Source organism: Trichoplusia ni, chromosome 5 (genome assembly GCF_003590095.1).
Source record: "Trichoplusia ni isolate ovarian cell line Hi5 chromosome 5, tn1, whole genome shotgun sequence".
Taxonomy (NCBI): domain Eukaryota; kingdom Metazoa; phylum Arthropoda; class Insecta; order Lepidoptera; family Noctuidae; genus Trichoplusia; species Trichoplusia ni.
In genome coordinates, this window is record NC_039482.1 from 16,481,476 (window position 1) to 16,493,962 (window position 12,487).

A 12,487-nucleotide genomic window follows, 5' to 3' on the forward strand; every position below is an offset into this window, starting at 1 on the left:
TTCGGCTACGGTTCACCTATACTTTACAAATAAGTTTACTTTGGACGTTTTTGTTTGATTTCATTCGCCTTACACTACTTTTCTAACACTTACATAATTTCGTTTTAAGTTATTTTTTCTAGTTAATTGTTTAATTACGACATATTAACTATACTATACTATACATATTTACTATACCAGTAGGAATTAATATCGAGAAGAATGAATTCGGCATCTATAACGAACTGTATGAATAGATTTAGAGTAACTTTGATATTATGTCTGAAAATAGATAAGAGCATAAAATAAGTCAGAGTTGGTACTGTAGCAGGAGATCGAGATCCGAGATTACACTGATAATGTGATCATGTAGAGTCTGCGCTGAAGATTGTCAGAGTGTATGTTAGTATTGTTGCACTGGCGCCGGAGCCCGTGGCCGGGTGTCAGCTGGCCCGGGAGTCACGGGCTGCGCATTACGCCGGCCATTCCACTCCGCGTATTAGTTTATCGCGGCCCCTCGAAAGGGCTAATCCCATTGAACCCTCGGTAAAGCGATTCCGGCGTCTTGCCTCAAACGTCCCTGAATGGCCGCAACCAGCAATAAGGTAGCAACTATTCCCGGGTCGTACTCCAGCTATTCAAACTCTACCATTCAGACGTTGGATTAAAAAGGGAATCCTCTTTGCTCAGTTTGCGGCGCCTTCGACTGCTTATTTAATATTTTTTAGTTCCGCGTCTTCAAAGCCCCGCCGGGCGTTACCGGAGCGGACTCGCTCGGCGCCTGTTGTTAATAAAACGGTTTTTCTCAGCGACATTCTATTCAAAGTTTCTTTTAATAACATGAATCTTTGTCCGCGCGAGCGATCGCTCCGTCATTATTTAAACAAATACGAGGCTGAAGGTTTGGCTATGACGAGGCGTCTGCTGGTTTATATGAGTAATTACGACGCTAATCAAATAGAGTGGCTTCTCCCGGAGATTGAATGTTTTATTCAGAGGCCGGCGTTATCTGTGCCGAGTGCTCGCTGGCTAATGTTCGCTTTAAACCGCTCGTAAAGTTTAACGCCATGCAGCGCTGTGGCGATAGCACGGCGCGACAAGACGCGACATGACGCGATACGTCACGTCACGGCGCGACGAGACCTCGGCACGGATGCGGCGCGACATCTGCGCGGCACCTGCCGGTACGTGCCGCACCGCAACGCGTGTTGCCGTGCGATGCTAATTTGCCAACGTCAACAAAGTGTTGGTGGTTTTGTTTAATTTATTTGTCTTTGCGAGAGCTTTATGAATAAAATGACAATCATTAAAAGTTTAAAGCAGAACTATGGAATATTACAATTAAAACTTATAAAGTTTTCAGTTTTCAACTATGCATAAAGTTTAAATGTTCCGGAGTAGAGTCCGGCGGTACCTACGGAGCGGCTGTCGCAGGCTCCGGCGGCCGCGACCCGCGCTGCGATGCAAGATAACTCGCGTAAGTCGCAGATGACAGATACAGGCCTAGCGTCGTTTTGTGCGACAATCCTCGTCACCACTTGAACCGTTTCACTCGCTCAGATCGAGCGGCAGATTACAAAACTTTGTCAACTCGCTCACAAGTCGAGGCGGTCGACTGTGCATTTAATACGCGCAACAACACTGAAACTTACTGGAGGTACAGAAATACGTTGCGACAAATCGCATCCGATTCAGAGCGTGCGGTGTCGCGCCATCATCGCGCCACAGTCGCGGAAGCGGGCGTCCACACAGAACACTCACTGCGGTCACAGGGCACGAGCACGCGCGAGTCGGCGGGGGGCGCGGGGCAGCGGGGGGCGCATCGCGCAACACACGTGCGGCGGACGCGGGCGGCCCGGGACACTGCCGGCGCCGCGGCAGCGCGCGCACCCCGCGCCCCCCGCGCCCCCGCGCCCCCGGCCCGCGCCCCCGCGCCCGCCCGCTGCGCGCGCACCGCCCAACGATCGCCGAGCGCGCCCGAGCGCCGACGATTTTTACATCTGCACTGTTGTGACATTGAAATTCAATTTTCGATTGAGCGGCCTTCGACGTGGCGGCGCGAGCCTCGAATGAGTTCCGGAATCGTGTTCCGGTTTCGTATTTGAATAACGAGAATCGGAATTTTTGTCGGGGGCACGAAAATTACTCGATTCGACGAGGGTTTCCTTTGTTGAGCTCAGATAATTATTTTGGAAATTTATTGATATGCCACCGACTCCACGATAACGATTATTGATAAATGGACAAACAGGATTTAATACAATATCACACTCAAAGTCTACGAATTGTAAGCCTTATAATTATACCTCGAGTGTAGAAGTTACAGGAGACACACTACTGTGGAGAGCTAGTAAAATAAAACGATCGTACGAACAGTACAAAACTTCCGAAGATTTCAATATACTGTCTTTATTTTACTAAAGTTTGATACACGAGATGAAGGAGGCCGTCGGCGGTTCCGCTACATGCGCGAAAAAAGTTGCAGCATGTCGTATCAGCGTAGCGGCGACGTAGCAGCGTAGCGGCGTGCGGACGCGCGCTAATCCGTAGCGCGTAGCTCTGCGGTACTTTACAAATGGCTACGCTTCGGAATTTAATTTCGCGCATTTCTTTTACGCTATTGGATATTGTAAGGATTTGCGGCTTCCATATATCCGCTGACGACGCAGCCACACGTAATGTTTTCGTGCAGTTTGAAAGTTCGAGTAATGCGAGTTGTAGGACCGCCCTGGGGGGGGGGGGGACGTCGGTTCTCGAGTGCTTTTCAATTCAACTCTATTGTTACGTAATTGCGGGTACAATGAAAACCATATATTTCAGTTCTCTGTTATTTTACTTTTCACCCGAACATCTCGATAAATATAAACGCGATGTACTATATGGCCGGCTCGTTACTTTAACTTCTATTAATAGACAGTAGTTATTTAAGGCTCTTCATTAATTAAATTGATGATAACATATTTAAAAAAACAGACTTCTCATTGTACAGTATTTTCTTCTCTCTTTATGTTAATTGAAATGTTTCGGGAATACGCTTTTATTATTTAGTATCACAAGATGGAGTATTGAATCAGTGAAGAAAAATGTTTCAAGAAGTTTATCATTTATTAATAACTCGCAATGTTTTATCAACGACGACGACTGGAATGAAAGGTTTGATGTCAGTTTTAGGTACTTTTGTTATGAGAACGAATTAGAAACTGTTCTGTCTAGAGCAATACGAAAACTAGATGGCGCTAGGTTTATTGAACTCTAGTCTTGATAACAGTTTAAGTGAACAAATGTTCTTTATTCATATTTATTTTTATTACTTTATGTCACAAATCACTCCGTTTACACTGTAATACATTATATTGCGATGTACATCAATATCTATAGCAGTTCGTATTTTTTTGTTTTTGCTGACATTGTAAAAAAAGCGAAATTTAAGTAAGTAACTGTGAGTAAAAATCCAGCTGTGAGTTAATCAATCTCGATTTGTTAACTTGAGCGGCTGAACTCATAAACAGCTGAAGTTTGTTTGTTGTTTTTTGTCGTCACATCAATGTAATTATCTGGAGTCGTACCGACCGTCATTATTACGTTCACATAGTTGTTCAAGTTTAATATAATTCATGCGGCTCCGGGTCGCGGTCTCTTTGTCCGTGAGGTTGGCTCCACTCGCCTCAACTTTTCTAACTTCGTGGACATTAAGAAGAGTTCTACAATGTGCAGTAATCTTTGAGAAACTGTATAGTTTTTTAAAGTGAACTATTCTTGCTATGTTAAGTATGAATTATAATGTATCAAATAAATGTTAATATATTTAACACGGATAGGTAAACTAGTGTTATGATTGAATGCAACCTTAGTATTGGACAGTCTTTTAGCGATTACACTTCGGTGGTCTATTGTACTGAAAAATATTTCATGATATTCAAACCGTCTTATCTTCTGACAAATGTATAATTTTTCGATCTGTAGAAATTTGCAAGAACTGTAAAAGTGTTTACGCAGTTCTGGGTTTTCCACATTAAATTTTCAATATGATTTGCGATTTACCAATTTTGTTCAACATTTGGTTTGGTTTTCCTATTATAAAACGTATCGTAGAGTCGGTACATATTTAGATTCGACCGCAATATTTTATTGATATTCACTTTGTCTGAGCATGATAAATGGCTGGTTATTGATAAAGCGTGAGCTGGCTGAATTGAATGTTCAATTAATCTAGATAGATATGATAATTAGAGTCATATTGTTACTATGGACATTCGCTCCATAAAGTGATAACAATTTATTTTTTACAAATGTAATACATATTCAGCTAATAAATAAAATAATTTGTGTGAGCGACACGAGCGTCTTCACTGACTGTGACTGGACTGCAACTTCCCAACTTCCGTTTCCACAATTAGCAGGAAGTGTAATAAAAGTTACTTAATTAAAAAAAGATTTATTAATTACTTAATTGAACACAGAGATATAATATTGTCAGAGTTATGGGGCGACATCAGTTACCCCAACAATAACACTAACTTATTTAAACTTTGGCAAATTCTATTAAAAACTTAGCTGAAGTCCGAAGCGAATTCCTTTCGGCTTAAATAAATTTCGAAAGGGAATAAAATAAACATGGGCCCGTCCGTCACGTAGGATTATCGCCGCCAGCGCCAGCGCCCGCGCCGGAGATTAGCGGAGGAGCCCCGCCTGCCGCGGGCCCCGCGCCCCGCGACCCGCGGCGCCTCCCCCGGGACGGACTCGTGGAATACTTTAAAAAACAATCCGACTACAATTGGAACTTTGAACAAGTTCGAGCTCCGAGGAAATCAAGACTTGCCAACTTTTTGTTTTATTGGTCAATTTGTTTCGGAAATATTAAACGTTGTTCTATCCGTCGTTCATTACGGCGTGTCTCCGACGGTTTTATTGCCGCCGTCTGATTACAATAAGACTTGTTCTCTTTTGTTTAACAACACGCGCGCTGTCTCTCGCTCTCTTGCCGCATTTAGCCAAACTTTCTGATGTATTTTAACCTGAATTGGAATTGCACTTCAAGTTAAATTGTCACAACAACTCACATACTGAAACTTTGTACACGTTTAAGGTTCTGCAAGCGAGTAATTGGAAGTTATTTCAGAGGCGAGTGATACGGATTGTGGGGAGCCTCCATATTAAAACAATTCACTTCGCTAATAACAATCTGGTGTAGATATATTATAGCGAGAGCGACTCCGCAGCGCTGCGGTGTTACCGCCTCGTTTCAATTAGAACAGCAAACTTAAGGGTTTGTATAAATAATTAGCAGCACCTTGGTGCAAGTCGTTCTATTCAGTGCGCTTCCATTGTCGCATAACAAATGCGCGGTGCATCGGTACGAGCTGAAAATGTTAATTGGTAGACTTAATTTAATATTATCCGGCGATTGTTAGACGTCGGGGGCACAAAGCCTGCAGGCCCCTCGGAGCAAATACTACCGCCGTGTGAATTAGTTAACGGTGAAGCAATTACTTAAAGATGGCCGCAACTTAGATTACCAGGACGCCGCGGCTGCTGTGTGCAGGCCAAGTGCAGAGAGGGCGGAGAGCGACAAGCTCCCAACTATCGTGATGGGCTTGGACTCACGACCGTTGCCAAATTATAAGCACGAAGTTTACGGATTAACCCAATGACTTGCTATCGTAACAAGTTTACCGCGTCCCGAGTTGAGTACCGCGCTACATCTTTGCTCTGCCAGTCGTAGATAGTAATGCAGTCTAAAACTAATTTAAAAGTGCTAATTTTAATGTAACTATATCAGGTGCGAAAATGCGATTAATTAAGAATTACTTTTAACTCATTCGGACGAATATGAGGATACATCGAAAATAAACCTCTGAGTCGGGTTATTGATCCCTGCGAATGTAATAATAAAATACAGATTAAAATCCAATTTCCATTTTCGAGCGAGATAGCTCAGTCTATGAATATTCATGGGGTTTATTGAAATAAGTCACTGAAATAACTTTAGGTAGCGCTACCCTACACAACGTATTTAAAGTATTCTAAACATGGAGCGATGCGCCGAGCCGGGGCCCGGGGCTAGCGAACTCGCGCTGCACTCAACTGCACCGAATGTAATGTGATCACTGATTCCTGGTATCGTAGGAATTAGTAAAATTTGAGATGCACACATCAGAAATAATGTGAAAGAAAAGGTGATCACAGAATCATAATTATAAAGCAAAATCTTAGGCACTACAGATTGGAAAGATCTAGTGTAGCCACAAAAAGGAGCAAAATTCCTCTCAATTCCCTTCATCACAACCATGATGGATTTATTTCCCACTCTGTAACAGGTAGCTTGGAAACAAAACTTAAATATAGAACCTTTTTTAAAAGAAATGTGCGGAGTATGATTTATGTTAGTTACGTGTCAGGCTGCACACCGCACACGCTCACAATACGATCATTAGCTAGTTGACGCTGAGCCGCACTTCTTACCCCCCCCCCCCCGACCCCCATCGCCCCGCTATATTACCATTTAATAGGTTATTATTGGCACCTGTTCGTGTATCGAAGGATATTTACAACGTGTGCCAGTCCATTGTTGGCTGCGGCCGAACTGCTAATGAGCGCCGTCCCATTGTTCCGGCGCACTCGGGTTGCTCTCTGTGTTTATTGCTACGTGGTTGAGAACTAGCTGCCAGTGGCGCTGGTGAGGTGATATTGTGAGAAATTGTTATTGTTTGATTTATTAACGTTGAGCTTAGAAGCTAATTGCGGGAAATATCTGATGTAAAAGTATGCGCCCGCGCATGGGGCCTGCTCACAATGATTAATTTACGCTTCTAGTAGTCTAGGTTATAATTGTAAGTAAGTGCTTACTTATTTATTTTTCAGCGGTTCATTGATAAACTACTAAACGTTTCTCATTTTGTAAAAGCAAAACTACTCTTCAGCTATAACAGGCCCGAGATTTTATCTATCTATATAAAGTGCTTTAGGGTAGATTGTCTTGTTTGAATTAATTTCGTTTTGAAAATAATATTACCAAAATTCGCTACACTAACTAATTTCGTGTAATGATGAATGTTTGCTCCTGTTGATGGGCAGACTACTCTCTCTGTATTGTAGTACATTTCGACAGTTCCCAGTATCGCATCTAATAAAAGATTAATTTGTAGATCTTCATAAAACTTGTAATAAAGTCGGCGAGGTCTTCTCGATCAGAGGAATCAGTCTGGCAACATCTGCCGATGTATTTAATATCAGATTGTTAGGAGAGTCTTTAGTTTCCAAATAATAGGAAACTTTTCCTTACCTTTTGTGTAGGTGTCCATTGTTCGCGGCTATAATCATGGATCATTTGTATTACACTCCCAGCTCCTGACTCCAGAGACTTTGCCGATCAAATTGTTTTCAAGATTTTGTAAACGGATCTCAAATTGAAAGAAATATAAATTAATTTTTCTCGAAACATGAATCTCCAGCTTTGTTGTGGTACACAAATGGATGATCAGTTTACTGCGAGACTAATTTGTGAGACATAACCCTGTCAGTAGTAGCTGATAAGCGATGCGTAGTGGGTGGCCGGTCATAATGTTGTCTCCGTCATATCTGTACATTGGATAATAAACTCAGTGAGAACAATAAAACATTTCGGTAGAGCGAGTGCTGTCTAGTTAAAACCGTCGGCCCGTAATCGCGATGAAACTTTAGTAACAAGTTTCGTTCAAGACTTTATTACATTTGTTTGAGAATGGCTCAGTGTTTAGATTGAAGCCTGAGCTTATAAATAAATGGCGGACTTTGTTATGGAATTAATCGTAGAGATTAATTTGCGGGCAGTGTTGTTAGCGAGACTGATGAATTACAACTGTTGTTGTCTTGACGGTAATGAGGCTTTCTTGTTTATTTCGAGTAGATTAGGTTCGGTCAGGCGAGCTCAGTATTGAAATACTAGTATTAATTACTGACATCAAATCTGAAGAACGAAAAGAAAATCCACTGAGGATTTATGAGTGATGAGGGACTACGTACAAAATGCTTTGTGGAGAGAATCTAATAAGGCGCCCTGCCAGTTAAAATAGACCCCTATACATAACCTGCGATATCAGTTGCAGAATTCCTTAACATGGTTCTGTATGTTCGGTTTTCGTTGCAATATTAGCGAGCTGCCCCGGCCAGCCGCGCCGAGCCGCGCCGAGCCCCGGCTAGAGGGCTGCTACCCCCGGTATTTAAACACCCGTGTTGTATTTATAACGCCCCCTCAATGAAACTTACCAGTCTCTTATATCGGATACTCCATAAACTTGGACCGTTTGCAGTGAACGAGATTTGTCTGAAGTTACTATTTAAACCGTGAGAATGGTCAGTATTGATAAAATGATAAAATACCTAGCGTCGCAATTTTATTTTCATTTCCATATTTAACGTTCAGTGTACGTTATGGTTCGTTTTCTCCAAAATCAGCGCTCGGAATGCGAATATAATAAAAGCAGTTGTTTGTATGTCGCATAAATCTCAAAGTTTGCGGTGATTACGCCTCGCCGGACCTGTGCGTCGCGCGGCCGGTGCCGGCGTGCAGCTAGCTCGGGACTTTGTCTAGTTTTATTCATCACTTCTTTATCAAAACACTTTACTTTCATATGGGATTAGTATTTATTTCTAGTATTTCTGCTAACAGTCCTTAGAAGATAAGCAAGCAGTGTGTGTCTTCGACACCATCTGGTGCAGACGTAACGAGCCGGACTGAATGGAGATATAAAGCGGTCACGTGGTCCCTGATTATCCCATACATTACATTGACATTTATATTCTTTGGCGTTCGTAAATTACATCGAGCGGAGGAGGGCGGTCCTCCCGCGGGGCTCGTAGCCCATGATTACACTGTTATTTTTAAGTAGATGAAAGCACACTCTTAACACCTTCGCAGCCGTGTTGTGTTACTACACTCTGCTCAGGTTCATACAACTAATCTAGATTGATACACGTCACGTCTCAGGAATGCGAGTCCTGTTCGATGGAATTTCTGTAAAAATGAACGGATTTACTTCGAGTTCAAAGTATCAAATCTCTCAGTCAGATTATACGGTTTTGTGGGGCTTAGTTAATTAAGCTTGTTGTTAATTTATGTGGTTTCAAATAACAAGCAACATGTTAAAGATTGTTTATACTTACTATAATATACTGTTTTGTGAATAATAGATTTAGTTTACTGTAAATACTAGAGAAGTATAGTTATAGATATACCTGGTAAAGCGGAGTATTGGAAGCAGAGTCTGTCGTCAACTCGTAAACTATGGAACGCTTGTAGAGTCGTGCGCGGCTCGGCGACGTTAAAATTGAATCTAATCGGAGGCCGGATTGCATTCCGAGCGGCGCCGGACCGCGCCGGACCGCGCCGGCCGCAAGCCGGACACGCGACCCGAGCGCCGACCAAACCTACGTCTGACCAATTACGCGATCAAAAACTGTTTAAGCACGGTATTACCAGACCAAGCCCAGCTCTGTCGTGAAGCTTCAATTATACTGGACATTGGCAAAGTTTAACGGTACTGAAAGCAATTGAAACACATACAATACTTGTGCAAGTTTTCCAGACAAGCACTAAATATAATTATAATTGAATATATTAATAAAAGTTTCGGTAACTTTTCTAAATGCGTTTTCCCCACTTTTTCTTGTCTCCTTAATGAATCATCAGCAGTAATTAAGTCTATACAGTTTCCAGTACATTGGCTCATCAGTGAAGAATGTTCTCATCTCACATGAACTCGTTACAACATTCACCCGCGCGAACAGTCAGCTTCACTTAATAATCCGTCGCCGCTGCACTCCTTCATATTTAATTTATTTTATTTTCGGATCACTGCTGAGCGAATTACTTACGCGTTTGAGATATAATAGCGAAAGTTTTCGGAAAATAAATAAACAAGTTTAGATAGATCGCTTCAAGTGAAATAAAAAATGTTCAAGAGTATTTTATATGAATGTATGTGAGTGTATTGAGTGTAGGATTACTTGTTTATGATGAACGGCTAGCTTCGTGTGGGTGTAGTGAAGCGAAAGTAATATTGAATGGTATTCAAGGAACTTTTAAATATATGAATTATTTTTGATTTTGTAATTTTCTCTTCTCAAGTAAGGTTTTTTTTAACAAAAAATAAACAATACTTTGCAAGTCTTAAACAATCTGAAGTATAACTTGCTTGCTGTTAATTAAGGATACTATCTGGTAATTATGAATTATTACAAAATGTCTTGCCTCACTATAAATGCCTAAGGCATTTTTACTCCCTAAAGAATATAATTCTCAAAAGGAATCACCGAAAATAATCGTTTGCATAATGGAATCCTGCTCTGTCCATACATGATATACGTCACGACTCCCCCGGGAGCGGGTCAGCAGTATTACAGGCTGATCCACGGCGAGGGGAGATCTCTGATTAAACGTCGCGACCTATTAAATTATATTGTTATGACAACATAACGGGCTGAGTACGTATTATGTACATACATAACTATCTAGACTGTTTGGTCAGAAAGTTATATGAAGTACTAATATCTACAAGGTTTTTTCTTATTACCGTTTTATAGTTCCGAATTCACCGAACATGTATTATTATTATTTGTATCTCTTTACAGTCATGGGATCCCTTCATGAAACGAGACCCAGTAGTTTTTTAAGGCGTACACGGGGACACAGGTCCAACATGTTGAGGCCTTGTTGAGAACTTTAGTCTAAAATTTGATGGGACATCTAACAAGGGTCATCCACCCCTACTCTATAAAAAATCAAACATAGTCACTATAGTCAGCCCAAGGTAGCTACAAAACTATTGGAATTTGTGGAGATTACGCTCATTTGGGCTAGTGGTATTATTATGTTCATTGTTATCTATCCTTTTATATACTATAGAAACACTGTGGCACCTGCCGTCACCAAACACCTATAATTATTATTAGGTTTGTATCTGGACAGACAGTTACTTAATAAGATAAAATAAGGTATAAAGGAGCGCAGTTGAACAGCACCCCACGTATAGATGTAACTGCAGACTAGAAGTGAGATTACATCTGAGTAAATGAAAGCTGAATGCATCGCGATACAGGGGACAATGCGAAGCCATATTGTGAACATGGAAAACAATTAATAATTAAAAATACTAAAAAAGAAACAATAATATATATCTCTACATTGTAAGACTGTATTTTGTTTAAGATGTTAAAAGGAAATTGTTTGTTCTACAGATCTAGTTTAAATACGCTCTCTACTGCGACTAAGGCGTTGCCTGTGTACCACGTTTAAATGTGTTGACGGACTGTTATTCAATCAGGCCGAATAACAGTGAATGAAATCTGTACATACGACAAGTAACATTCTGAAACAAAGCACAGACGTCATTTAAACCTTGTAATCTGAGTTGAAGTAATTCAATTTCTACTAAGGAATTGTATTGTAATAGCGTCGGTCGAGACTTGCGAAAGTTAATACACGAAAACCCGTAGGACCTTATTGCTGAAATAACAAGTATCTGTTCATAGTAAATAGTTATGAACATTGTAGTATTCCGATATACTGTTAACAGTTGAGCAGAGGAACAAATATTACCTCTTAAAGTGAGACTGTATAGGAGAGACACCGCTAGGTGTGTGTAGAGCGCGGTCTCGCTTTTGCTTCAGGGTTTGAAGGTAGGCCCCTAGATATTTGACCCCAATCTCAGTAGAGGAGTCCCCGCTCACCGGCGACGTGTGCCTGATCCAATCAATACTGCATCACGTTTTCTCTCAGATGACGTCATTAATGCAACTCGATCCCACAACATTATTGCGGCCACAATAACTCTTATACTAAAGTAATAACGACCAATTTCCCGCGCCCCAATTACTAGATACGTTTGCACGGTCTCAGGGGAATGGAGTGTTATCTATAGGGTAACTCGCCCAATTTCAGCAACGAGGGCGAACTCGAATCAGTAGGAGTTTTATGTTGCTCCGCCATCACCGTGCGATTTTATTCCTATAGAATATATTTTTTGTATCATTTCATGGCTACAAAAGAAGAAAAGAAGAATCATAGAATTAAAAAGTAATGGTGACATACTGATTTAAAACCTACTTCCCGATCCTAAATATTTTATCTGTAAGCCATAAATCGAGATAAATGAAAGATGAGAAGGCGGGCCTTTGCCCTGCAGTAGCACTTGCTGATAATGAGATTTGCTACATGAATACCTAAGTACGTACTATCTGACACATCCCTAGGTAAGTTATTTCTTACACTAGACAATGCGACTTCAATTGAAAGCTGCTCGTTTGATAGATAAAAGATTAAAGTAATCTCTTTCGTCTCTATCGAACGCTGAGTTTAAATCAAAAGGAGTAAGTTACAGGTGCGCTCAGACTCGCAGACGGATTGCGAACGCTAAGTTTTAAGAATATGGATAGCTAAGTGTACCTGCATAGGGGAAGTTGTGGCAGCTCGCTGTAGCTCTGTCGATTTGATGGCTGACGAAGTTTACTGCACTAGTTGCTACTTAACCGA

At 41.2% G+C, this 12,487-nt stretch overlaps 1 protein-coding gene across 1 annotated transcript in view; it reads right to left on the reverse strand.

The window, feature by feature from the left end:
• LOC113493757 (lachesin-like) overlaps nt 1-1,823 on the reverse strand; it is a 58,015-nt gene extending 56,192 nt beyond the window's left edge. Inside the window, exon 1 of the mRNA XM_026871762.1 lies at nt 1,632-1,823. Coding sequence (XP_026727563.1) covers nt 1,632-1,665 — 34 coding nt within the window. The 5' untranslated portion in view covers nt 1,666-1,823. The remainder of the gene's footprint in view (nt 1-1,631) is intronic.
• Between the last annotated feature and the right edge of the window lie 10,664 nt (nt 1,824-12,487).